This window comes from Corvus moneduloides, chromosome 20 (assembly GCF_009650955.1).
Source record: "Corvus moneduloides isolate bCorMon1 chromosome 20, bCorMon1.pri, whole genome shotgun sequence".
Taxonomy (NCBI): Eukaryota; Metazoa; Chordata; class Aves; order Passeriformes; family Corvidae; genus Corvus; species Corvus moneduloides.
Genome location: NC_045495.1, coordinates 6,007,153 through 6,035,086, shown reverse-complemented (window position 1 = coordinate 6,035,086; position 27,934 = coordinate 6,007,153). Strand labels below are relative to the sequence as shown.

At 51.5% G+C, this 27,934-nt stretch overlaps 2 protein-coding genes across 6 annotated transcripts in view; both read right to left on the bottom strand.

Annotated features, from left to right (window-relative positions):
• LOC116453803 (NADPH--cytochrome P450 reductase) overlaps positions 1–15,497 on the bottom strand; it is a 28,531-nt gene extending 13,034 nt beyond the window's left edge. Inside the window, exons 1-3 of one of the 3 annotated variants that reach the window (XM_032129625.1) lie at positions 15,412–15,497; positions 13,089–13,224; positions 3,092–3,284 (exon numbers count right to left, since the gene is read on the bottom strand). In XM_032129625.1, the coding sequence (XP_031985516.1) occupies positions 3,092–3,270 (179 nt within the window). In that variant the 5' untranslated portion in view covers positions 3,271–3,284; positions 13,089–13,224; positions 15,412–15,497. Of the gene's footprint in view, positions 1–3,091; positions 3,285–8,385; positions 8,535–13,088; positions 13,230–15,411 lie in introns of those variants that run through there. The other 2 variants (XM_032129624.1, XM_032129626.1) reach the window with 2 other exon arrangements.
• Positions 15,498–18,751: 3,254 nt separating this feature from the next.
• RHBDD2 (rhomboid domain containing 2) lies at positions 18,752–26,141 on the bottom strand. Of its 3 annotated transcripts, none has more exons than XM_032130128.1 (4): positions 25,313–26,141; positions 24,101–24,213; positions 23,306–23,456; positions 18,752–21,137 (listed from the first exon to the last, which is right to left on the bottom strand). In XM_032130128.1, the coding sequence occupies exons 1-4, from the start codon at positions 25,978–25,980 to the stop codon at positions 20,693–20,695; spliced, it is 1,377 nt and encodes a 458-aa protein (XP_031986019.1). In that variant the 5' UTR covers positions 25,981–26,141; the 3' UTR covers positions 18,752–20,692. The 3 variants fall into 3 exon arrangements, with proteins under 3 accessions (XP_031986019.1, XP_031986018.1, XP_031986021.1); XM_032130127.1 differs by having other exon boundaries at positions 23,819–24,213; positions 25,313–26,133; XM_032130130.1 differs by having other exon boundaries at positions 23,819–24,220; positions 25,313–25,492.
• Positions 26,142–27,934: the final 1,793 nt, after the last annotated feature.

Here is a 27,934-nt window from a genome sequence, read left to right as displayed (position 1 = left end):
ATGCTATAGCTGAATGAAACGATTCCAGACACTGCGTGAGCAACGCTTCGGGTAACTATGGCAGTGCCATTATGGAGGCAGCTCAAAGGAGTTTGTTTTGCATAGGATCCCATTAAATTAAATTAGAGATGGTCTCTCTCACACACACAGGCAGCAGAGAGCTAATCAGGCTAAGGACTTGGAGCAATTCCTGCCACAGGAAGCCCTACAAGTACCAGGGAATGGATTTCTGCATAGCTGCAGAATAGAGATAAGCCAGTTTCTGTCCCAAACAATGCTAAAGAGGGGGGAGAAGGGAGAGGGTGACACCCAGCATACCAATGACTGTCCTGCCTGCATCTCCCCCGGATGACTGTCTGCAGAGTGGGGACATTAGAAGGGAAAGAAATCGGTGATTGAGAAACTTGCAGAGGAGGAGCAGCCAAAGAATAAAAATAAATTCCTGCATTCCCCAGCACTGGCCCTGCGAGGAAGCACGGTGGCCGTGGCTGCGCGGCGATCCAGAGCTGCTCTCCCTAATGACATCTGCAGAGCAGGCTGCAGGGAGGGCTGCTCTGGTGGTTTTAATTAAGTCTGAAAATGGTCAAAACACAAGCAATGCTCAGTCAGTGGGATCCCAACCTGGCCCACACACACGTGTTACAAGTCACAGGTACAGGACACCTCATATGCAGGAAGCCACGGCATGCGCTGGCTTCTGTCCCTTCTGTGGGGACTTTGGGCAGGAAAACAGCTCCACTTGGCTTAAGGGTGATCAGCAGCCTGACCCCTTCACTGAGCTGTGGCTGAACCTGAAGAGGCATTGCTGGGACAAGATCATGACCATTCCCAGGCCACGCAGAGAGAACCCAGCCCAGAACAGGGCATTTCAACCACACATCTGCTCTACCACAATCAAGGGCAGTAACAACAGTGGCATTTCCTCTGCAGACCCTGCTGAGCTGATGTGGTTTTATCAAGGTGTGCTGCTCCCAAAAACCCCAGAAGGGCACTGAGGTGCTGGATGCTATGTTTAGGTCAGAGACTCTGCTTGCACTCTTCAGCACTGCAAACAAATCACTAAAGCAGCAGCCATTGTGATGAATTGTTATTCAGCACCTTCATCCTCCAGTATTCTGAGGCTGAAGCTGGGGGGCCAAAGTGACACAACACAAACCATCACCCAATGCCATCAGACAAAGCAGTTCAGGACACTTTGGGAAGGCAGTTTGGTTCAGGCAGAGCTGAAGAAACACCTCCTCTAAAGGTCAAGGCTCTCCATTCCAGCCAGAGACAGCCCCACCAAGGCCCCTCTGCCTTCACAGGTCTGGGTCAGCTTCCCTGCCTGCCCAGGGGCCCACCTGCCATATCCAGCCAGCCACAGGCAGAGGTTGGCAGTGTGATCCTGTGTCTTGTTGATTTGCTTGTTCATCAGAAAGGAAACTCTACCCCAGATTCAAGGATTACAGGAGGGAAGGAAACCCAAGGCTGACCAAGCTTGTTTTCCCACTCATTTTCCTCCCAGTTCCAGGCATCCCATAAAATCCAACTGCAAAAGCTGCAGGAAGTCACTGTCTCAGCCCTGAAGGATGGATGTGCCCCGAGCCACAGCCTTGGCTTTTAGGGCCACACTGCCCTTGGACCGGCTTGATACAATGACCACAGCAGGGCTGCAGCAGGACACAGGGAAAAACCACTTCACAGCCTCCTCTCACTCTGCACCTGCCTGGCTGACACTTTTCCAAAGTGCAATTGTGAGAGACAACTTGCAGAACAACCTCACCTCTCTGGTTACGGGTGACAGGAGATGCTGCTGTTCCACATCTCCCACAAGGAGCAGTTGCTCCCTCCCAGCCACTGCTCACAGGGACAGAAAAGGCAGCACAGACCCCACAGAGGAAACAAAGTGCCTGTGAGGCAGCTCAGAGCCAGGACCTGCAGCCAGGCTGGGATGGAGGCCCATGTGCTGAGGCCCTGCAGCAGAACAAGGTGGTAACACACACCACAAGTAAAAGTTTCTCTGCAAGGTCACCACGGCCTCTGGAAGAGCTGCACATGATGGGCTGTAGGTGCAATCAGTCACAAGGATGGGGAGCATGGGAGCCCAGGCTGTGCCATGCCAGGATCTAATTTCAGACAGATAGTGCCCTTTCCCCAGCCAGCTCAGTTCTCACTGCAGCACAGCCCTTCTTAAAATCTCTGGAGGCGACCACGTGCACTTACACAGCCCTGTCTGGCAGGCATGAGAGGGAAAGCATCCCAGCAATCCAACAGAACACATTCCCAAGGTAAGGCTGAGCAGGCACAGGCAGCTGGGCTGCTGCCAGCCATGTGTGCACCCATCTCCACAAGGTACCACAGCCAGGGACACTGCTGCCCCTTGAAACCCTGCCAGCCAGAAAATGTACTTTACATACTCCTGCGACGCCAGAAACAAAGAATGAGCTAAAAAGCCCAGCAGAAAACTGATGTTAAGTTTGGAATGTGACTGAGACAAGGAACCAAGTGCACCCAGATCTCCACCTGCATGGCTCGTTCCTGGCCCCAAGCCCTTTGCAGAAGACAGGGTGGAACAAAGCTCTCCCTCTCCAAATCCAGCCTCCCACTGCTGTGGTAACCTGGCATCAAAAGCCAATCAAGTTTTACAGGAGCTGCCAAGCGGCTCATCCCAGGAACTATCTCCCAGCTCCCCAAGACTATTCCTTTCCTTCATAGCTAGGGGTGGATAAGGCTTCCAACATGAAACCTGCTTAAGAGCAAGTCCACCTTTCTCCAGATTTACCTAAATGTGACTTTTATCAGAAAACACCAAGAACAGCCAACGCAATCCTTAAGAGTTTTGAAGTACAGCCAGAGGCTCTCCTGCCTGACCTTTTCCTGCCTTGCTCGGGAAAGGCCAATTCCCGATTTGGGCCACACGGTGGGGTAAGGCAGAACTGCAGCCTGCCTCTTCCACCGGCATTTCTGCATCGGGAAGAGAACACACAGCAGCTGAGGGCAGAGAAACGCCCCCTCACCGACCTCCCACAACCCAGCGGAGCCTCCCAGAACCCACCACAAGCAAGAGAGAAAAGCTCCGCTGGTCCCACCCAGCCTGAGAGTTGTTACTTACACTGACTGCATTTTGGGGAGCTCAGGCACTTCCTCCTTTTTCTTGCGGAAGAAGAACCAGTAGGTAAAAAGGCCGGTGATGAGGGAGATGAGGAACACATCCATCATGCTGAAGAGAGAGTCCTGCTGTGTAGTGCTGTCTGGAGAGGAGATGGTTGGGTCCATGCTGGCTTCCCCCATGGCAGTCAGAGGCACTGCAAGCAAGGAAAAACAATGAGCACCAGCAGCCACATGGGACAGCATTGAAGGACATCGAGAAAATGCTTTTTGCTTTACACTTAGTCTTAGGAGCACAAGGCCACCCAACAAGTCTTTGGATCAAACACACTAAGATTCTTTTGTGCTCCAAGGTGTCCCACCAAGCTTTTCCCTTCCTGCTGCATCCACGCTGATCCATCTGAAGTGATTTCTGCTCTCCCTCTGCCAGCAGCATCGGAGCAACCCCACACTCCAGCCAAGGAGCCCAACCCGAGTCCTACTGATGCCCCAGGAGTACTCAATAGGGATTCACGGCCAGCCTTTACTAAAGCCCTTATTCACCACAGAGCCCCTGAGGTGTTACTGGGGGATGACCCCACCCTTCCAGCCACCCCACAGATCTGGGGCTTCCTCCCTCCTTCCCACAAGGTGATAGGATGTCCTGGCCTCACTGCTGTGCTGATAAACCACAGAGCAGGACTGTGGCACGAACTCCCGTGAGCATCCCCACAACAGGTTGCTGTTACAACACAAATTATGAATATTTCTGATTTCCTCCCCTGCAGATTGGATTCATCATCCATCTCTTTCTGGGCCTCTGGCTTCCCAGTTCCCTCCATGATTTCCCCCAGTTTAACTTCCATCTCCTTGAATTACTCCTTTCCACTTACCAAGGCAGAGTTTAAGTGACTTGGGACTTGCCCACAACCACTCCCAGAGTCTGTGGTAGCACAAGGACAAACACACAGCCCTCAAATACCCAACCAGCCCTATGGCCCCTGTCCTTCCCCTGGGGAGCCACCCATCACTCCCTCCCTCCCTCCCACTGCTGTGCCAAAGCTCTGAACTCCTCCAACCCTAATCCAGATTGCAAGATTATCTTCCCTGCACACAAGGACACACTCTGACCAAGTAAACAGATAATTAACTCAAAACTTGATTTGGAAGGGCAAAGTGACTCTCTTCTTGTATTTAGGCATCCTGCCAAGCCTGGAGACCATGGACATTTGAACTTGCACCCAGAAAAGTGACTCAGAGCCATGGTGGTGCCGCAGGAGGGAAAGGATACGTGCCATGCCTGAGAAATAAAAGTGACTGAAGCTGAAGGTTATGCCAACACATTCAGGAGCTGGGAAGAAAACGGAAGGTGAAGCTTAGGGAGCACTAATGAGGGACACCAGCTACAACCTCCAGCAAAGAACAACCCCTTGTTGTTACCCCCACAAGGGAAGTGCAGCTCCAGACAACACACAGCCCTGTGCAGGGCACCAGCTATAAAAAGCACTCTGTGGAGCACAGGGAGAAGTCCACAGCCACCTGGCAGTGACCCTAGACGGGTACTCTGGCAACTCAACTAGCGCTCAACCCCACAAGAAGTTTCATTTGGTGGAGAAGTTGGCAAGTAACTGCATTACAAGGGGCACTAAAACACCACTGCAAAGCTTCCCTTGGGTTCCCAGAGAAGGCACCAAGGCAGGGTGTTGGAAGAAAAATAAGAGTGATGTGACACAAGCAAACTGCACATTCCTCTCCATCAGGCAGGTCACCCTGTCCTCCCTCCTTGCTAACAGGCTTTCCAGTGCTGGATCTTGGAGCCAAGCAAGAGCTGGATGTTACTTCTGTACAAGTGTAGACTAAACTGTTAGTTAAAGCCTCCACAACTGGGGCTTAGTTGCCAAAAAGGCACAGCTCCCAGGAGGATCCCTCTCCTCCTACTTGTCTGGTTCCAGTAAATCACCAAGGAGCTGGTCTGGCAATCAACACCAGAGGAATATGCTGATGGGGGAAAAACATTGCTGGTTTATTGCTTTTATTCCTGATGAAAGCCTAGAAATTTTAATTACAAGCTCTTCTCCTCTTCCCCTCTGCCACCCCACCTCATCTGTAGGAATCTCAGCCAAAATTTGCCAGGCAACCCATCCTTTCACAGAGTTTTGGGGTTTTGGTTCTTGCCATCTCACTCATCACTTAAACTGCTCTTTACATCTCAGGGAAAAAAAGCCCTGAGGGCCAGTGGTCCGTGGTTCCCAGGGAGCCTCAGCTGCTGCCTGTACACAGCATGGCCCAACTCTGCAAAGAGGTGGAGGAATCAGTGCCCAGACACAGGCAGGAGTAAATATCTCCAACTCTGCAAGGTGGGTTGGTTTTTTCAGTAGCAGTTTCATTGCCCAAACTACACAAGGGTGGACAATTCTCCTCATACAGGGCAATGATGGCCATGTCAGTGGGTCTTTCACCCACTTTCCCTGAAAACCCCAAGGCACATAAAGCAGTGACAAATCTTTGCTCAGAGGAAGCCATGAATAAAAACAAGGCTGATGGAGACCACGCTGAGCTGGTTTGGGGCAGATGCTGCAGCTCCTTCCCTTCTAAGCACCGAACCCAGCAGCAGCTGAGCCCTGGGGAAGGCTCCTTGCACAGGACACAGCAGCCCCCCCTTGTCACCAACTACAGGTGGAGGAGAGCAGCCCACAGCAATTCCCAGCTCCAGATAGCTCAGACATGGATACTCATGAGCTGCCCTGGGTGGGCAAAGAATAGGGCAAGAATGAGCCTGTGCTCTCCTCAGCCAGGTGAGGGTTTTGTCCCCAGCCAAAATTCATCACTGTGCTCAAAGCAGCAGAGCTTCAGCTCCCAGAGCAGAGGGGTTTGGCTTTCTCGAGCCTCCAGAGGTGGTCTGCTCTCCCAAGCAGTGCCGCCTTGGAAAGAGGCATCCTCGGGGAGGCAGCTCCCAGGAATGCTGCCTGGGTGGATGTGGGGGTGGAAGCTGTGCTATCTCCTTGCCTTGACCACGCTGCAGCTCTCCAGTGCTTCAAAGGGGAACCCTGCAGCTGCAGCCAGGCCACCCAGTCACTGCCCACAGCCAGGGAAGGGAACATTCCAGGTTTATGGCTCTGGTTTGCTCTCCTCTCTTCATTCCCAATCTCCACAGCACAAAGTTTCCACGCTGATCTCTAACCCTGGGAGGAATCATGGTTACGGCCTAATGATGGAACACAGCACAAAAGCTGCTTTAATTTTGATGGTGGGCTCCCTCTGGTCCTGGACATTTGGTTATTCAAGCCTTACATCCCAGCTACAGATTCTTCTTTTTACTTTCCCTTCACCACCCCTACCCTCAGGAAAAGATTTGCTTAAACACAACAAGAGAAAGGCAAAGGATGTGAAATTAGACCTCATTTCTCGTTTTTAAAGGGTTGACATAACTCAGGAACTACTGAACTCGCTTCACCCAGCACAGGAAGATTATCCCTCAATTTATCTCAGTCTCACAGTTGTCTGTAACAATTATTCTCCAGAAGTTTACAGCAACTCATTTTCAAATGCATGTCCTTTTCTAACTTCCAGTGAAAAGAAACCTGACTCTTACTCGAAATGTAGCTATGCTGGGAATCCTGCAGTCTCAGGAAGGGCCTTGGTAGAATCAAACTAGGTTTTTCAAAGAAAAAGGAAATTTATGATACAGAAGTAAAACTTTCCCTGACAACAGTTTCAAGGGTGGTCATTTTATCCACAGTGTTCATTACATCTTCAATCAAGGTCAGACAAGATGTCCATATCCCTGGAGGTTTTTTTTTTATGGTAGCTCCAGTTCCTGGATCCCTGTTTATGCACACAGCAATCAGTCTCATCGAGATGTGAGCATTTACATCACACAGAAAAGTCACAACATTTTGAAAGATTGCAATCAAACAATGCTGTGTTTTAGCACAGCTTTTCAGCCCCTGAATGTGTGAATTTGCTTGATGCATGGTAGCTCACAATCATTCAAATCATCAGGGACCTTCTCTGCACATCTCCCTGCTAGCAAACAGATGTACTTCATCCTCATATTAAATGAAATTTATTCCTCATTCTCATGCACACCTTGGAAAAAAAGGACAGGAAGCACTCTCAGCGCCAGGCATCCTCAAATCCCCCCTGATTTCCATACAGACTAAAGGTGCTATAAGGCCACGGGGTTAAAAAGTATTTAAATATAGATATCAAAACAGTATTACAACAAACAAGACAGGCTGGGGAGTGATGAAAGTCAAGTGTTCAGCAATGAGAAGAGATCTATTCTCCTTCCTTGCATCAGATGCCCCCTAAAAGCACTCTGGGAAACGGCACCACAATCACAAAACGTGGCTGGGAGGTTTCCCCTTCTGGAAGTCACATTGTGGTGTCTCCTAGTGACCAAAAGGCCTTGGCTCTGAAGCCAAGTTGGCAATCTGGGCAGGAAGTTGTCTCTTCATGAGACTGAAGTAGCCTGTTTTTTAATGTAATATCTGTGATGAGTTCCAAGTACCTCAGGCCTCAGTTGAACTTCCCAGCCCCAAACCAGGACTGCAGCCTGTGACTCTTGCCCCAAAAACGAGCGACCAAGTTCTGTGCTTGACTCTGCCCTGTGCCACCATCAGCACACCCTGACCTGCAGCGTCAGCCTCGTCCAGAGGGGAAGGAGAAGGAAAACTGCTGAGTGAGCACAGCCTGGAGGCTGCTCACTGCTCCCACCTCTGATAATGGATCCCCAGCACCAGCCAGAGCACCAAAGAGCCCCTGATTCCAGCCCAAGACACCAGAGGGGGATCTCCACGAGCCCCACACACCCTACAGACACTGCCTGCCCTGGCACGGCTGGCACAGGGGCTGCCACCCCCAGAGCTGCCCCCGAGCTATCAAAACACCCACAATTTTCCCAAGCATCAGCACCCTTTGGACACTTGCAGATAAGCACAGGGGCTGCAGGTGGAACCTCTGTTTTGCAATACGTGCAGAAAAAGAATCGGTGGTGATGGAGTCAGAGGGATTGCGTGACAAACGTGCGTGCAGTGCCATCAGTCACCCTCTGCCCGACACTGGCACCGGTGCCGGGCTCCAGTCAAAGGGAGCTCAGCAGGGTGCAGGCAGAGAAGCCTTCCCAGCCCCCAGCAAGGTCCAGGCTGTCTCAGCTGAGCACCAGCAAGGACAGCAGGTAGTGCTTTGGAGCCAAACCACCCCTGCAGCAATGAGATCCCCTCATTTCTCACAACACCACCATCACGGTGCCAACTCAAGCCCTGGAGCACCCATTCCCTCTCCACCAGCCCACCCATCCCATCCAGCAACACTTACCAAAGGACTGCTTTCCAGCTTCTCATAAACAGGAATTCATGCAAGTCTAACAGCAAATACAACAGCAATACACACTCAAAAAGCTCCTTCAGAGCAGCTGTCTCCAGCTCAGACTCCCAGTGAAAGCCCCACACAGGGCAGGGGACAAGGGGGCACCGCTGGTAGAGAGAGCACTCCTCGTGCTCCCTGCAGCCATGTGACAGTGGCCCTCATGTCCCTGACTCAGCACAGGCAGCACGTAGTGAGCAGAGAGGAAGTGCAGCTGTCACGATTTCCAGTGTTGGGAGCTCTGCGTGGCTGGGGATGTCACCGCTGCCACCAGATCTGCCAGACCCCTCTTTCTGACCAGGAAGGACCGTCCTGAATTCCCAAGGCAGAGGCAGGTGTGCATGACCAGACCTCCCTTCCCACCTTGTCTGCCCCAGGGGTTGCCCTTTCTCTTGTGCTGACCATGGCACAACACAGATTAGCCTTAAAAAAGCCCAGTTTTAAATCAGGGATCAATTATTTCCACCAGTGTCATGGCACAGCCCCAAAATTCAACCTCAGAACAGACACATAAATGATAAAGAGAGATAAGCAACCAAACCAGGTGAAAACTCCAATTCTTTGTACAGCAGTGACCTGCAGCCCGAGCTGTAGACACAATGGCAAAACAGGAGGACTGTAAACAGAAATTAAACAACTGAAACATCTGGGAGGAAAAAAGAAAGACTTCTCATAGGTCTGCAGAGTTTGTGGAGAGCTCACAGAGATGGCAGCACCAAAAGGAAGTTGCATTGAGACCCCATCACTCCTCACAGCAGCAGCAGTGGAGGAGAAGGAAGAGACTTGCCCACTAACAGGAATGCAGTCTTGTGACCAGCCAAGGGCTTTCTTCTTTCACCCACTAATGACACAAGACAGGCAGGTTACTGATGGCTGTCAGGAAGAGGAGCCCCACACACACAAGCCCAAGAGGAAGAAGGAGAGGCAGCAGCAGCAGCAAGAGCAGGGCTGTGGCTGAGGTGGCATTTCTGCCCAGGCTCCTGTGCCTGGTCTCCTCTGAACCCCAGTGCAGCCAGGACTTCCTGCATGTTAGTGTGTGGGATCGGGCCAAGAGACCCTCAGGGCAAAAACAGATCTTCTCTTATTCCTCTTCAGAATGCAACCAATTAGACTAAGGAATTTTACATCAGCCTGTGCCAATCTCAAATTAGCTCTTTTCACTTTCCTTTTTACTAAAAGGAGACCTGGCAGGAAAAGTAGTCCTTTCCAAAACAAAAGCAGCTCATGGAAGCAGGTGCTCAGATCCAGGTTCTTTAACAATTGCCTTGGCTCAGCCTTTTCTCCACAGCTCTGCCACACGGAGATTGCATTTCCCATCAACAAGAGGATGCTGATCTGGCCAGACAAGTGGCCCTGTTTGGTCTGGTCTGCACAGGCTCCCTGCTTTAAGTGGGAATCATCACACAGGGGAGTCCCTGGGCCCCTGGGGAAGGAAGGCACAGTGGGAAACCTCACAGCTTTCCTTGTCCCTTCAGCCTCTGCTGGATCACACATGCTGGTGTGAAGGCTTGCTACACCTAGAGTTTCCCTATCACTTTCTTCCCACATATTTCCCACAGCTTCCCATTAACCAGCTCAATAAAGAAGGGCAGAAAGCAGCAGAGCCTCACACAAAAATGGGAAAGTGCTTCTGCACACTGCCACCAGCTCAGAAATCCCAATCCAAACTGAGGAGTTGGCTGCAGCAGCACCTCAAAGAGGGAAAGGAACACAAAAGCTGTTGGGGCTTTTTTTGTGAAATGTGAAAGGTCTCTTCTACCCAGACCCTGAGACACCGGCTCAGACATCAGCAAAACTTCTATTTTAGGCACAGGACAGACACAGAGTGTGCATCAGTCTGGATCTTGAAATACTGCATATTTGAGCTTCTGCTGTGTCACACTTGCATGCTTTCTGGCCCCTGGGTCTTATTCAAGGACAGCAGAGCAGCTGCAAAAGCAAGGAAGAGAACAAGAACTGCTTTAGTGAGGCAGAAAGGAACTCTATGCTATGGGTGTGCTGAGGTGGGGCTGTGCAGCGAGCTCAGTGCACCGAACCAAAGGATTCAGGGCATTATCCCACACAAATTAATTCAAACTTGCCAAGCTGCCTTAAAGCAAGCTAGAATTACTGAACTTGCACACCTCCTTTCACCAGATAAAAGCCTGACTCTCAGCCTTTAAACATGGGGTGTCTCCCTGGCTTAGGCACCTGGGCACCTTCCTTCACACACATCGCAGAGCCAGCACAGAAAAACAAGAGTTCAGGGTTACAGGATAAACAAAATCTGAGAATGGCAGATAAATTGAGCCCCTGGGAACCAACACTGTTCTCCAGCCTCTCCTCCCAGCGAGGGACAAATCCAGAGCAGCACTCTTCAGGCATCACTTGGAAGAGGAACAGGGGTCTCGCCACCAGCAATGTTCAGGAGCAGGGACAGGTCTGCCGGAGTTGTAAACCTCCCTGTTGTCAACTCCATGGGCACCTCTCAGGCAAACAACTGCTCAGAGCACTGTGAAACCTCAGGAGCAACCCATCCAGGCATGGGCATCCAAAAAATGGACTTTTTTGGTTCAAATCCTGCTGAAGATGTTTTTCTAAGATCAAGAGGGAAGATGACGTTTTTTCAGCAGCCCCTTCTGCCAGTTCTGTACCCTGTGGTGCCACAGCCACAGCTGGAAGTTCCTCTCCTCCCCACAGGCTGTTTGTTCACCCTGTGCCTGAGTTTGCTGAGGGTTGGTGTGACAGGCTGTGGCTTTGCCTGCAGCCACCACTGGGAAAGGAGCCCTATGGATGAGGTCAGTAGCCACAGACTTTGACCTCTTCCACCAGGAAAAGTTTGGACAGCAAAACCCTCCAATGCTGGTCTCTTTTGAGAGGTTTCATTTGAAATCAACAGCTGAAAGAGCACCAGAGGGACAGGGTTAAACAGATCTTGCAAAGTTTTAGGAATTGTCAAGACTTTTGATCAGAACAGTGCGTTTTGGGGATTTATTTATTTATTTCAAGAGAACCAAGAGCTGTTTGTGAGGAGCCAGGACATTTTGTATTTATAAGCCCACCTTCCTCTTGAGGATGCAAGAGCTTTTCAGACATGACAAGCCCATCTCCTACGCTGCTGTAGGGAATGGAGGCGTTACTGCATGATCCTTGCATCTCTTGGTAACTCAGCAGTAGAGCTGTCCTGCTCTGGCTGCCCTATTAGAAGGGTGTGCAGTCAATCACCCTACAAACCTCCCTGCCTGCCACAGGTCAGCAATCTGACCTGGATCTCACCTTTTTGAAATGATTTGGGAAATACAGGCAACTTCCCAGCCCCTTGCAATCACACACAACCACGGCCACAGCAGACCTCAGAACATCAATTCCACACCCAAAACATGACATAGGCCACAGGACATCACACAACTCAGGGGCCCCAGGCTGAAGGGCTGGCCCCAAGCTACAAAAAAACGAAGCTCTCCAACTCACCAGCACAATCAACTCAAAGAGAAGAGATATTTGACACAGGAGTTTTTTGTTCCTTGGTAACAGGAGCTGCTCCTCTTACCTCCAGCAGTTATGCATGGAAACCTGTTACACAACCAGGGCTTGCACAATCCTTACAGGTATTTTATCAACTTGCTCCTCCAAAGCTTGGAGTTAAGAGAGGAGGCACAGCAATGACCCGTAAAAGAGAGTCCATTGATGTGTTTCACAAACAACCAGGCAGCAAGACCCAGGGTACTTGCCAGCACTACAGAGCCAGACCTACCAACTTCCCAAGCTGGTTGCTAAACCTCCCCAGCAGAATTCCCATGCACTGCCAGAGACAGATTTTCCCAAGGAGAAAAATTCAACCCCATCTCTAACTCTAAACCTCACCATGTCCTACTCCACACAGCAAGAAAGGAAGGTAAATTAATCAATACCTCCATTCCTTGCAAAGGAGTGACTGGAGGGATGGACATGGCTGATTACTAAGCAAAAATACAACAGTAATCTGCCACCGTGGGTCAAATTTGGCCACAATTTGGACTTGTGGCCCTCCAGAAGCCACCAGAGATGGCTTCTGGTCTTTCTGGATTCCATGGGTGATAGCAGCATACAATTAACTTTGAACATTTACTTGGGGATCAACAGCAAGAGATTATGAGCAGCCTGTAATTATTTGTTCTGATCTGTTTAATTTCAAAGCCTTTAAAAAAGCAATCTTGGCAGAGGTGCACCTGTCACTGCAGGGCTGGTGACTCACTCCCACAGCAGCGTGTACAAAGTCATCTCATCCCTGGGATCAAATGATCACATTGGGAAAGCAAATTATGCAAGTTCTACGAATTGTGTTTTTAGAGGCAGGAGAGCCCACGTCAGGAAACAGAACAAAGTTCAGTGGCCACAGAGGTAACTGAAGGTGGTTTTCTTTTATACCAGGGGAGGAGATGGCAGGAGCACAGACCTGAGCAGGGAAGCTTTTTCCCCAGTCCTTCAGAACTGAGCAAACACAAACTTTGCTGCATCACAACAAGCAACGGACAGAGAAAAGACCAAATGGGATTTCAGTCAGACAGTTCCACACACTTCTCTTGCTGCAGGTAAAGAAACCAGCACTCCCAGCACCCACTGCCAGCCACCCTCCCCAAACCCAACCGCACCCAGAGGTGCTCCACAACCTGTGACACTCAAAAGAAAGGGGTTACCTTGCACCTATGGATCTGCAAACGAGTGCTGGTGGGGGCTGTGAGCTCCAGCACGGAGGGTGGTGAGCAGCAGGGAAAGTCTCCCTGGAGACAGTTCAAGGAGTTTTGGTTGTATGGCCCCGTCAAGCTCCTCCAGCTGCTCTGCAAGGAACAAAATAAAAGTTGCAGAAGGCACTTGGCTGTCCAGGAGGCATCAATCCAGAAATTACTGACTGAACAGGAGGCAACTGCAAGGTGGTGACAAGCAAGAGGTTCTTCTCTGTCACAATTAGAGCAGGACTAATTAACAGGGGGTTAAGCCAGATTTGTGATACTATCCCCCTCCTTCCTGCCCACTCTTCACCTCACTCTCCAAGGCTTTCACACTCAAAGATTAAAAGAAAACACTCATTAGTGTTTCTTCCTGTAGCTCCATATTCTCCCTGCTCTGTGTTCTGCAAATACAGTTCTTGTGCACAATCACATCCACGGGCAAAACTAAGACACACTCCATGCCATGCACACCCTGGTTCACTGCTGTCAACCAGCCCAAGAAAAACCTGTACTGAGACAATGCTGGGTTTTTCAGGAAGGGTCTGGCTCACCAGCCCTCCCCAAAACACCGATTTCCTCATTTGGAGTAGATTAATCAGCCGCTCTGCATGTGTGCAACAGCTCCTCGGGATTTCTCAGAGAATTACAGAAATATTGGAAGAAAGCCCATTCCCTTCTATCTAGCAAAAGGGATGTGTGCATCACGGCACCCCACTAAGCAAAAAAAATTGTGAAACCCCAGAGCTCCTCATGACAGCCCACACAAAGTGTAGAGCTCTGTTGTGAAGGGGATGTCCCCACCAACGCTACTGATTCACTTCCACAACTCAGAGACAGAGCCCTAACTCTTTCCTCCTTGCACTTTTCCAGCTTCTCAGCTGGATATGTTTCTACTTTCTAAAAAGAGCTGTAAAAGTACAAACCCATTTCACCTTCTCAGACTCACATCAGACAGCCTCAGTGACCCCTCTTCTCTGTACACATTCCACCAAGCATTCCCATTTCCTTTCACACTCCAAAAGTTAACCCAGGCTTACCCAAGGTCTAAGCACCGGCAGAACAAAGCACACTCCAAGCTGTTCCAGCAGTGCTTACTCCTGCAACTAAGACAACTCCCCAAGAACCAATTCCACACTGATGACTATCTCCCAACACCATCATCCAGATGTCTTCGCCCCCTCCAGCCTTAATATTTCCAAAACGAGGGGGTTCCCATTATTTCCTTTGACAAGCACACTCCCTAGGTGAGTAATTTCACTCTTTGAAGAAACTCCATCAGGAAAAGTCAGGAGCAAACAACCTTCCCACACCCCAGCAGTTTATAAAGTGAAATAGATGGAACAACAGCGGAACAGCCCAGCCTGCAGCAAAGGTGTCAATTAAATACTGGGAATAACGTTCTGCAGGGAAGTGCCAGAAAATTAAGCTCATTAAAGGCTTTTAACCAGCAACAACCTGGGATGGGGTAAGTCTGAGCAACGCTTCAGCGCTGTGGAAGCAAGGCAGGGCAGGCATCACCCCGTGAAGGCTGCCCACCCTTCCTCAGCCCTGCCAGGGGTGCTGGTCAGTCCCCCACCCCACAGCCCCCGGGGGACAGGCATGATAGGGGTACCCCCAAATAACAGGGGGGCCACTCATGCCAGCCCCCCATACAAGGCACACTGGTCACACCAGTCTCCCCAGTAACAGGGTGCTCAGCAACACCAGATGCTCCCAAATAAGAAGGGCTCTGGTCATACCAATTCCTGCCACATAACAGAGGAGCAGTCACAGCAGACTCTGCAGGTAACAGGGAGCTCTGGTCATCCCGGTCCTCCCCAAATAACAGGGGACCGGTCACAGCACACTCCCCAGATAACAGGGGACATCCCAGTCCTCCCCGACCTCTCGAATAAGAGGGATCTCTAAACATCTCAGTAACTCCCAGTAACAGGATGCCCACTCACTCCAGACCTCCCAGTGAACAGGGGGCTCTGGTCCTCCCAGTCCTCCCCCAAAAAGAGGTCTATTAACATCGACCTCCCCGCCAATAACAGCGGGGTTACTTACAGCAGCACGCCCATAACAGGGGATCCCGATCATCCCCGTAACAGGGAGCCAATCACACCAGTCCCCCCAATACAATAAGAGCTCCCCATCCCATGCCAACCCCACCACGGGGTGCCGGACCGCCCCTCCCCAGCACAGAGGACCCCAAAGGCGGGGCTCAGCCCCCCCGCAGCCACAGAGGACCCCCAGACCCACCCCTCCTCAGCCACACGACCCCGCAGCCCCGGGACCCCGCACCCACCGCCGGCCCGGCCCGTCTGGCGCTGGCGACTCCCGCGGCCCCGGCGCGGCCGGCACGCACAGCGGACCGCACCACCCGGGCACACGCGCGGGGGAACACGCTCCGCCCTCACCGCCCGCCAATAGGCGGCGAGCGCGCCTGCCCGTGAAGATCCCCCCTCTGCGGCGGCGCATGGGACAGCCCCAGGACGGGGGTCTTAAAGGGACAGGAGCGCTCGGAGGGGCCGGGGGTAAAGTCGGGGTCAGGGGTGGGTCAGAACTGGGGTGGTCAAGGCTGAGGTCAGGGTGCAGAGGAATGGGGTCCAGAGGTCACAGTGGGTGTAAGCAGGGGGTCAGTGTGGGGAGCAGGCTTGGGGTCAACATTGTAGTTCGGGGGTGAGTCTGGGGGCCGGCATTGGAGTCATGGTGGGGTCAGAGCTGGGGTTACAGTGGGAGCAGGGTTTGGGTCACTGTGGGGTCATGTTTGGGGTCATGGGCTGGAGTTAGGGTGCTGAGGTCAGTTTTGGACACTAACTCTGGGCTGAGCCAGGACCTGCAGACGCAGGACTGCTGTCTGTGGCCACTCCTGGGTGCACACGGTGCTGCTGTGGGACTCCCAGTTCCCCCCAAGGTCACTGCCCAGACCAGGGCCCCATGGGGGGTCAGGGGGCCCCCAGGGTGGAGGCTGGCACCCAGTCACTGCCACCCTCCCTGGGAGCCAGGGGACTGCTCCACCCGGCAGGAGCACATGCTCCTGATTTAACCACAACCCAGATGATTCTGGTGTTTTGGGGTGGTCTTTCTCTCGCTGCCACACCAGGAAGTTGCACAAGCAGCTCTGGAAACATCTCCAGCAGCGCCAGTGGGAGATTTCATAACCCAGACTTCCAGACCCACGGGGACCGCTGCTCTCATCTCTTTTTTGGGGTGAGGAAGCTGAGTTACAACTCTGCTGTTTCCAGCTTGGCCAAAGCCAGAGGCACAGCTTGCCCTGACCCCACTGAGCCAGCCCCACGGCTGAGTGGGGTCACCCCGGGGCTGGGTCCCCTCCCTTCACCAGCCAGACACTGGCACATCCGAAGTCACCATCCTAATGCTGTCATTGTGTTGACGCTGGCTCCAGAGTCAATAAAAACTCGGGGAAGGTCCAAAGTTCAAGCTGGGCCTGGCAGGCACCAGAAGAGGTGTGAGGAGGGGGCAAAGACCCGAAAAACACCAGCCCAGGGCTGCAGGGACACCCGATTTTGTGACAGCATTTGAGCAGAGGGTTGAGGGGTGTGAGGTCACCTGAGTACTGATGCCACTCACATCAGTTTTGGGATTGACCCCATGGAAGCTCCCTGGGGTGACTGGTCTGTACCCCGTGGGGTGAATGGACACTGGTTAAAGGTCCCAGTGGCCCTGAGGGGACGGCAGGACAGAGCAGGTCCATGGCTGGGGTCATCCCACCAGGTGCCTGGACTGGGGACAGGCATTATGGCACAGCCTGTCCCATTCTGTCCCCACAGGGAAGGGGCTGGGGTCTCATCACACCCAGCTCAAACCCCCCAGAGGGAAGAAGCAGAGTCCTGCAGCTCACAGAGGCCTGTTTGGTCAGTGCTTTGTCTCTCTACCTAGTTCTCCCACCTCTCCAGCTCTTCTCTGTTCCCACCACAGTTTGAGGCTGAACTTGTGGCCACGAGACCCTCACGGTGCCAGCAAACAACAGGGGACCCCATGGGACAGCCATGGAGGTGGCATTTGCCAGTGTCCTGGCCCTGGCACAGGGAAGCTGGCCCCCAGTCAGGATATCTGCATGGGTGTGCTTGGCCACAAATTAATGACAGGAAAGCAAAGAACCACAGACCCGTTTTCCTTCCAGCATCAATGTCTCCTGCCAGGCCTCCCCACTCCGTGCATCCCCTCTCACTCCTGGATGGGGCAGTGATGTAGGTCCAAGTCAGTTCTGCTTTCCTCATGTATCCCTGACTCCTTTTCCCTTGCATCATGGTGGGAGCTGAAGAGCAGAGGGGATGGACTTGGGCTCTTCCAGAGCATCCTTCCTACGGCAGGACCACTACTCCAAGGACAGGGAACAGCTGGCTCTGCTCCCAGCACTTGTCCCCAGACTGTCACTCTGCAGTGACCCTCTGAGGACATGGGGGCAACCCAAGGGGCTTTCTGGACTCTCTGCACACCCTGTGGACAGACACAATCCTGGCATGGAATGTTGTGGCAGTTTTACTGGGAATGAGCCAGAGGCACGGAACAACAAACCTCCAGGAACAGCACGTTCCCAGGGGCAGCCATCCTGGCCTGAACTGGGAGGTTATTGATTTTTTTCCTTTCCTTTTTTTTTTCCTGCTTTAGGAACTTCAATTCTCTGTCTCCCCGCTAAGGAAACGAGCTGGTACTGCAATGTGTGATGAGTAACATTACCGTGAACTTAGTTAGGCAGATGCCAAAGCCCAGTGAGCTGATGACTTTTACCTCCCTCTCTTCCAAATTTAAATCCTCTTCTCAGCCTCAGACACATTTGCAAATGTGTCATCCCAACCTGTTTCCTCTCTCTCAGCAACTTCACTTCCCTGGGTGATGAGTTCTGAACTTACCCCCAGCCCTGAGGAACTGGGACTTGTTGGACTCCACTGTCCAAGAGCATTTCACTGTGGCATGGATGTCCTCAGAAAAGCAGGGAGCAGAAAATAAATCTCCACAAACATCCATCTGAAAGGCACTGAAGGCAGGTCCAACACACTGCACGTGACCAGTAGGTGCAGCTGGACTCAGAACATTCCTGGGGACATGGTGGAAGCTGTAGAGATCAGAGAGACCAAGCTCCCAAAAAGATCTGAGAGCAGAAAGAAAACAAATTCAAACTCTTAAGTTTTGTGCTCATCTGGCATGTCCTGTCCTCAGGGCTCACCTGGAAGGCTGTGGCAGTTGTCTTGCCCCAGCATGGAAAGGTTCGTGGCTGGAACCTGCTCCTTCTCTCCTGGAGAGAGGTTTGCACCAGCTGGGATTGGGGCTGTTCCCGCTGCTGGCTGTGACACTGCAGTGACTCTTACAGGGCATCCTCTACCGCTGTAAAGCCAGGAAACTATTCCCTGGAAACACGCCATCCCTTTGACAGCTCTGCGGGGACAGCGAATCTCTCACCAGATTGACTGATAAAGAGTTGGACAGGAAAAACAACTGGTTTCCAGCGTTTTCCAGTGTGCAATACCGCTTGTCCCCAGTGCTCGTCCTCAGTGCGCGTCCAAGGCCACCAGCGACACGCAGCTGCATCCATCCCGCCCACAGCCCATCCCACTGATCCCATTCCATCACCCGGAGGGGCACGCTCCAGCTCCCCACTTATAAACAAACCCAGAGGCACAGCAGTCCGTCTTTCAGAACTGTATTTCAAGTTCACAATTTGGAGACACACAACATTAGTGATTGCTACGAATCCTCATCACCTTTCTGGAAAAAAATCGGTGATAAAATGCCTAGGTTTACAGGCAAGGATTTCACAAGGAGGAAAATCAAGGCACTAATGGGAATGGAGTATCAACATTTCAATGTTATCTCTAGCATTGCTTTCCTGGTATTAAAAACATGCTTTTAAAGTCCAAACAAGCTCCTTATCCTGCTCTTGCTCCACACTAAAAATATAACAATGCAATTGCTGTCAGCAGGAAAAACAGGACCATAAAATCAAGTCAATTTGTGATCCCACAGAGGAGCTGGCCCTCAACACCAGGCTGGTTCCCAAATTGCTGCATCCTCCTGCTGAAAGCCCTGCCTGGGGTGCTCACCTTTGCAAGAAGAGCCTCTTACTCATGTCTTATTTATCTGAGGTGTAAGTTCTCAGCACTGACTTTGGTCTCCTCCAAAAGGAAGCCTCTGCATCCCACATGGGATTGTGGCAGTCATTCCAGAGGGGCTCCTGGAGAAGTAAAGCAGCTGGATGGCAACGTGGGGCTTCCTCAGACCCTGATGATGGAAAAAGGAAAGAGGCAGGGACGTGCTTTGGAACGTGCAGCTGCCAGAGCTGCCTCTGGCCAGGCTCACCGAGAGCAGGCAGGAGCCCCAAGGCTGTCGAGTTTCTGGGGCTGGGTGAGGCACTGCAAGAACATCTCCAAGAGCAGGAATGGCACTTTGTACTTCATGGAGCACTTTTTTTGGAGCACAGCAAAACTCTTAAGTAGAGTCAAGGGCAGCTGTTGAGATCCTGGCTGATTTACAGATGCAGAGGCAGCAGATTACTACTGGGCACTGTACAGTGGGCTACACAGCTGGGAATAAAGCTCAAATCCCAGCAGCTGGACCAAACTCCTTCATTACAGACGTAAGCACCAAAAAGTGCATCCTATTGCAAATCCCTGGCTGAGAACTCCCCTCTCCCACACACCTGCCCACCTGCTCTGAAAAAAACAGGGAGAGATTGTGCTAATATTGGTGGGTGAGACTGCTAAAGCCGAGCAGTGTGAACACCCCCAACAGCACTGCTACATTCCTCCTAATTCTTCTAATCCACTGTTAAGGTCTCTCCCAGCTCCTTGGATTTATAACCATTTGCTCCACAAAGGGCCAAAATCCCTTACTGAAAAGTCTCTCACTACCTCACAGGCATCTGAGGTTGCCTTACTGGTAAGTGATGATGACACAGGCTGGGCTGGTGCAGCGCTCTCAGAAAATGAAGGCAATCCATTGATGCAGGCATAAGACCTTCAGCATTTTAGAGCTGTGTTTTGGGGCAGAAAAAGGTATTCTGTATTCTACCCTCTTGCCTCAGGTTGGTATAACAAGCCCCTTTCAAGGCACTCTCTTAGTGGACAAGTCACCAGTAGGACAGACATCTGTCCTCCTCCATTTAATTTTAAGTTATAAACTCAGGCTCCTATGATTCCCACTCCTTTTGGGTCCTAGCTACATCACACCTGTAAAAAAGACAGGAATGTAAACGGGAAGTGCTTATTGCTGCAGCTTAGTTAAACCCCAGATTCACCCAGTGTTTTGCCAATGAGGTTCCTACCTTGGCCTGGGGAGCTGGTGCACTGGAACTCCAGTGGCACTGTGGAAAAATGCAGCTGCTAAATGCAGCAAAGAAGAAAGACTTCAGAAGGATGAGAAGTTCACAGAGGTGATACAGTTCCCATCCTCCAACAACATCAAGAAGTAAAAAAAAAATTATAAGGGAAATATAATTCAAGTAGACTGTGCCAGGGAGCAGGGGAATGGCCTTCACTGGAGCTACCAACCCATTCCAACACTCACCCCAGACACAGCAAAGATGCCAGCAGTGCACTGCTGTGTGAGTCCTGCTGCTCTCTGGAGGATCAGTACACCTGGACTCTGGTAAATTCAGCTGAAACAGAGGCCACTGGTGCTGCTGGATACCCTGGTGCTTGCTGAACAGCAGCCAGAAGGCCCGTGGCTGCAGGTGGCTGTGGCTGAGCTGGGCACACGTGCTGTGGGACAGAGAATTTGCCCAGCTGGCAGCACTGTCCCGGTGAGGCTCCGGCGTGGGCCTGCCCAGGACACTCTCCAAAGGCACTTCTGGCTTGGTAGTGGGAAGAACTGAGGCTGTGTCCTGCAGCATGGCCCTGCTGAGATCCCTCGTGTCCCAGAGTGTGGCCGTATCCCAGAGTGTGGCCGTATCCCGGAGCGTGGCCATGATGCAAGCCCTGGCTCTGAGCGCTGGGGTGCTGGGAAGCAGGAAGAGCCAGAGGCGAAGGGCAGTGGTAGCTCTGGGTGGGGTAAGTGCCAGGCACAGGGTTAATCCTGGGCAGGAAGAAAACAGAAAGTTACACTGTGCTCAGAACTGACACTGCCTAATTAGTGCTGGAAGTGCCCTGGGGGCAGATTTCCTCCTGACCAGAGCTCAGAGAGGTCACTGCAATCCATCAGAGGGATTCACTACAACAAAAGCTCTTATTATAAGCAGCAGTTGAGTAAAAAATGGGCTTAGTGGCCTCCCAGGACAGCTGTTCCCATTCCCAACCCACACCGACTCCACACCCACTGAACGAGCGTGGTTCTTGCGTGGTTCTCGGCCCCAGGCTCTTTGTGCAAGGAACACACAAGCCAAACTGCGACGTGCCTTGAGATTCCTGTGTGCATCCTCCCTGCCCTGTGAGTGACACATCTGCCAGGTCATTAATCAGGAGAAGTTACAGCCGCCAAGTGTTATTTACCAAGAAAACACAAAGGCCTTTGGTGCCAGTAAGAGCCCAGAGTACAGAGCAAAAAAAAAAAGGGAAGGAGGAGAGAGTTAGAAATAAAAGAGAGAGTTAGAAATAAAATTAATCATTCAGAAGCAAGGGCTAGGAAGTCTTTGCCAGCAGAAGGCATGACTCATCCTGCCAAAACCCATCAGGAGAGAGGCAATCTGCCTGGAAGCTGAAGCCTCTGGGACTTCAGGAGTGCTGCTCAGCCCACACACAACTTGAGGATGAGACCTGAGAATCCAGGCAATATTCATGAAGCCATGACTGCCAAGTTCCCAGAAAGAAGAGAAGACTGGCTCATGCTGGGGTTTTCAGGCTTGGAGATTTCAATTATTTGGGGTGTGGGTTTGATTTTGGATTTCTTTTTATTTGTGGACACAAACATGATGCCAAGGCCTGGACTTCAAAGAAATATCTCCTGTCTCATGGCAATTTAATGCCTGAATCTTATGAAAATTTAAAATGAAAACAAATCCCATACTATTAAGAGCTCTTGCTTGGAAATAAGAACCAAAATAATAAAAATTAAACTCCAGAGGCACTTACAGAAGTTTTATCCAAGACACAGACATGCAAATTTAGCTGCAGCAGTGGAAGCATCCTAGAAACACCTTCCCACGCCCTGCTTGACAGTCAAATGTTCATGTAAATACCTTTGTGTCACAGCAGTCTGTGTCACCTCACCAAAGGAAGCAGGTTTAGATACTGACGTGCTGTGCACAGCAGGATGGGACTGGTGCTGGCACAGGCTCAGCATGGAGCCAGGCAGCCTCTCCTTCCAAAAGCTGCACTTGCACAGGAGGGAGAGAGAGAAAACACAGACTCTGGATCTGTCTGGCCTCCCCTGCAAGCATTCACATGTTTTGAGTGTCCTGATGGATCTGGGGGACACTCCTGCTGCAGGCAATGGTTGCTTTTATGGTTTCCCATGGGTGAGGCCAGTGCAAACACCTGGGAATGCTTCCACTTCAAATAAAACTTCACAGTGAGCCGATGGTTTAAACAATACATAGAATTTAACCCTGAATAGAAAACTATTTTTCCTTTGTGAAACTGAAAGGACACCTTAGAAAAAGTAAATATTTGATCTCCATTTTCAAGCCTTTTAGAAAACAAGTGAGTTCTCATGGTTTGTGTTAAAACCTTTCCTGCATGTCACCTGTGGGCCCCAAGGCTTCTTCTCTGTAAAGCAACACTGCCTTGATACTGAAAACCTGCTGAAAGGTTAAAAGACACCAAACTTTGCACTGAACTTTGTAAGTGCCATCCTTAATTTACAATGCTCTGCTCCTACATAGGTTTGGACACAACTCACTTCACAGCATTCCTGGCAGGAGAGGTGGGGCGAATAAAGATAAGGATCACGCCCCAGGGAGCCACAGAGCCAGGAACAACTGCCTCTTGCTGAGGCAGAATTACACAACTCAGCTTTCATGTCAGCCACAGCTGCAATACCTTCCCATGTGTACACACTGCCCTTGCAGCAAAGGAGAGGTCTTCCACCTCCATTTAGCTTTCAATAAAGACCTGGTTGAAGTTAATTCGTGGTGATTTATTAGTCACGCTATTGTCACTAGTGTAACATCAGTGGGTGACTCTGTTCCCCACAACACCCACGATGTGAACAGGAGAGGCACAATACAGCTTCTGGAGGCGATTCATGCCTCTACGCACACCTGAAAACTCCCCTGTAAGATGTTTCACAGGAACTCCTGTACTTACTTGCTGTTTTCAGAGGCTCTTCTCTCTGCTAAGGACCCTGGGATGTATTCCAGCCCTGGTATCCTCTTTAGCAGAGTGAAAGGGAATACCCGGTCCAGCTTAGAGCCCACCGACTCTGGAAAATCCAAGCAGAAACAGTAGCCAAGACCATCTGAAGTCAGGAGCTTGTTAAGGAGAACTGAGGACAAAACACACTCATTTCTGACACAGCCACACAGAGTCCCCCTCTGCCCACAAACCACTTTCCCTGGAGAATTCTCCCGGATCTACCCAGCACCACCTTCAGAGACCATCGCCCTCCTCAGCTCCACGTTCTCTGCATGCACTGAGAAGGAGCAGGTGAGGTGAAACACAAATGCAGAATGGGATGGGACGAGGATGAGCAAAGCCAGTGAGGGTTTAGTGCAGAGAGGAGTCCAGGAAAAGCCAGTGCACCTCAGCGATGAGAACCACAGCACCTCCTCCCCACCACAATCCTGCTTTGGCCCAGGGCTTCCCACTCGGAAAGGATACAGGCTTCCCCAACCAGAAGCCCACACAAGTTCCCCAAAAGCGAAGAGTGGGGGACAAACCACGCTATGCAGAGCCCAAACCACGGCACCAGCACCACAGGAACTCTGCACCCAAAAACCAGAGTCCTCCTCATGCGTGAGCGGGTGGTAGAAACCCCCAGCGTGGCAAAAGCCACTGGCATGAACCCTTTGGCATCTCCCACTTCCAACAGCCTGGAGACAAGGGGCTCGAGGAAGAGGTACAGGAGGGCGGAGAGCACGGAGAAACTGGCAGTGAGGATGCAGTGCTTCACTGTGCCCACATTCTTCTCAAAGCTGCCAGCAAAGTACCAGATGATAACAGCACCACAGGTCAGGGAGATCAAGTCCTCGTAGACAAAGATGTAGGTGATCAACCTGTGAACTGAGCACAGCAGCACCTCAGACAGCCACAGACAGCACTGGAGTTGCTATAAAACAATTACGTGCTTGAGCAGAGGGAGAGTGAGCCCACGGGATTAATTAACAGCTTTCATTTCTATCCTGGCATAGAAGAGAAGGAACCTGAGGCCTTTAAAACCAGGCGTAAATAACCAAATAGAGTGAAAACAAGTGCTATCTTGGGTGTCACAAACATATGGGCTGGCTCTTGCTGCTTCCTGGGAAGCTGCCTGGAAAAAAGCAACAGCATCTGTAGTAAATTTCAGTCTCATTAAAAGAGAAAGCAAGAGACATAAAAATAACTATTACAGTCCTGATGATTTTGGCAAAAAGATAAACACTTCTTAAATTGCTGGAAGGCCGATTTTCATCACCAAAAATGCCTGGAGGTTATCACATCTCAGAAGTGCTTCCAAGCTCTAAGTTTAGGTGTTCTCCTGGGCACACAGCAAGGACTGAAACAGACTTCTCCACCTCTCTCCCATCAACCTCAGTTCAACAGCCAGAAAAACACCAGTGAAAAACAAAACAATGCACTGCAATCCCTGGAGACATGTGAGGAGATGGTGGAACCTGCCCATCAGCTCAGAGCACTGGACTGATAAAGAAAATCACTGCACGGGGGTAAGTTGGAACACGGGAATTAAAAGCGTAATAAAAATCATTCTGGGAATACCACAGGGACAGAAAAACGCAAATCCCTCAAGCTCGTGGTAATGTTATCCACTGGGCTTACTGTCAAAGGACGGAGATGAGGGTGAGGGGGAGCAGCCTGATGTCGAGGGACTGAAATGGGTGCCCACAGGCTGGGTGCAGGCCAGGGGAAGCGCAGGGAAAGCGGGAAGATAAGGGACACGGAGAGCGGGACACGGCGGGAGCAGCGCACTCGGAGACGGGCTTGAGGACGTGCACAGAAATGGGGGCTGAGGGGGGTACCAAGGGGTCCAGGGCAGGACAAGGAGAAGGCCGGAGAAAGGGGACACAAAGGCTCCGCTGGGATCTGGGGAAGGCGCGGAACGGGGTGGGCAGAGGAACCAAGGCGGCAGCGGCTGCGCCCGCCGGCGGCCCCGCTCACCTTCCCCGTCGTGCAGGGCTGCGGGGCGCAGCGCGGCGGCGGAGTGGGCGGCGGGGACACCCCGCAGCAATCCGGGCGCGGAGGCACCGACCGACAACAGCACCGTGAGGGCGGCGGCAGCCGGCGGGGCCGAGGGCGCCGCCATTGCTGCCCCGCGCGCCCGCCGCTTCCGGCCGCCGCCGGAAGGCCTGGCCGTTTCCATGGCAACAGGAGGTGCTGCGGGGCCCGTTGCCATGGAGATGGGGGGTCTCCCCCCCCCTTTTGAATTTTTGTTTAATTATTGCTATTTTTTCCCTGTTCAGAAGGGGAAAATCTCCCCGGCGGGAGGTGTGAGGTCTCGCCGGGAGCCCGCCCAGGGCGGGGTATAGCCTGGTGTTCCCACACGCGGCCGCCCCAGGGTGCGGGAGGCCCATCCAGAGCCGTGCAGCCACCCCTCCCCCAAGCCGCGGGGTCTGGCTGCTGGGAATCACAGAATGCATCAGGTTGGAAAAGATCTCCGGGATCATCGAGTCCAACCCGTGACCGATGAACACCCCCATATCAACCAGATCAGAGCACTGGGTGCCACATCCAGTGTTTCCGTAAACACCTCCAGGGATGATGACTCCACCTACCCTGAGCAGCCCCTTTCCAAGTCTAATCAGCCTTTCTATGAAGGAATTCCTCATGTTCAGCCTGAACCTGCCGTGATGCAGCTTAAGACTATGTCCTCTCACTCTGTCCCTTGTTCCCTGGGAGCAGAGCCCAACCCCCACCTGGCTACAACCTCCTGTAAGAGAATTGTAGAGCACAAGAAGGTCCCCTGTGAGCCTCCTCTTCTCCAGGCTGAGCCCTCCGAGCTCCCTCAACTACTCCTGGTGCTCCAGACTCTTCCCCAGCTCTGTTCCCTTCTCTGGACATGCTCCAGCCCCTCAATGTCCTTCCTGAGTTGAGGGCCCCAGAACTGGATATCGGTCTCAAAAGCTGAGTGTTTCCCTTCAATGTGATGGCCGGAGGTGGAGAGGGGTGTTCACGCCACAGCTGCTCCTGCTATGTTCACACCGGGCCAAGCCTGTGTGAGGTTTGTATTATGTGCACTGTCTGCCTTCAATTCCCCAGCAATATTGGCTTAATCGTTTGGCCAGTTCTAGTTAGATCTAGGAGAGGAATTGGCAGCTCAGAAGTGAAGATACCAAAGTTCTTGAAGGTTTCATGGGCACAGGGAGATGATGAAGTAGGGAGAACTTAATCTGATTCCCTGTGATCATGACCACTGGCTAACTTTATACACAGTTAGCACTAACCACAATTGCATCTGTTCTTGAGCTTGTAGTTGGGAATGGAGCTATGGATATTGTAGTAGGAAAAGAGTATATTTGCACAAAAGGAGTAAATCTGTTGACACCGTACATCCCACCTGGACGTGTTCCTGTGTCATCTGCTCTAGGTGACCCTGCCTTGGCAGGGGAGTTGAACTGTATAAAGGATCAGAAGAAACCCACCTTCCCACACCATCACTGATTTTGCAACGTGGAGAAGGACTTAAAGCAGCTGGGATCATTTCCAGCCGAGGGGAAAGAGCAGAGGGTTGAAGGGCTGATGTCTTTTCCACATCTCAACTTCAAAGTTTTTGGTTGGGAGCATGGCACAGATCTATCAGCAGGCAGATAGATACATAACCCTGAAACTCTCTCTCAATTAATTCCATTTCTCATGTATGAGAAGCCTTCAGTCCCTGAGGAATGCACAAACACTGAGAGGCTCTACTCAGAGCAAAAGATCCCCCCACCTCCCCTGGCTAGGGAGCATTGTTTGGGATCTGCCCTAATCCCAACATCGCACAGGCAGCCTTTGTGAGGTCCCAGGGTGTCAGAAGAAGGCTCATGGAGTGGGAGAAGACGTCGTGGCTGGAGGAGATGAAGTTTCTCAAGGAGAAACCGAAAGACAGGCAGGGAGCTCAACCCCCTTTTTTTTTTTTCTTTTTCTTTTTTCTTTGATTAATCATTCCAGTCACTGCTTGTTTTGCAGAAACTTATTTTCAGCTGTGGCAGTGGGATTTGCCTCCTGCTGCTATGCCCGGGGGGGAAAGAAACAAACCAACTTCTCTGCAAATCTGCTCAAATCATTCAGCTGAAATCAGAGGAGGCTCCTCACTGCCTTTATAAGAAAACAGGGTAGAACCTCACTGTACTCTGGGTACATGTGCAGACTGTCCCCAGGAGGAAAGGTGCAACTGTTAACTTCTTAACTCTCACAAGAAGGTAGTTTGATGTGAAACAAGAAATACAACTTCTAAATATAATCCGATTAAATAATCTATGTTGCTTTTGCTGTCTTCTCAGTTCATCACTCCTCCTCTCTGAAGCAAACCCTCGTGTTTCATAGAAGTGGCTCCCAAGATCATGACCCTTTTCTTTAGAAAACCATTCTCCAAGTTGATACTTGGCTTTTTAGGATACTCAGAAACCCTGGCAAACCTTTCTTATTTTTTCTTTAGGACCCAGATTTTGGCTGTTTTCTCTAACTCCATTTAGCATCTGCTACAAATGGTGATGCACAAGTGGGGTACTGAGGGAAATGGGGGGGCTGCTGGTGCGGAAAGTCGAGCGTGCAACCCCCCCATTCCCCTCCGCGCACCCTGCC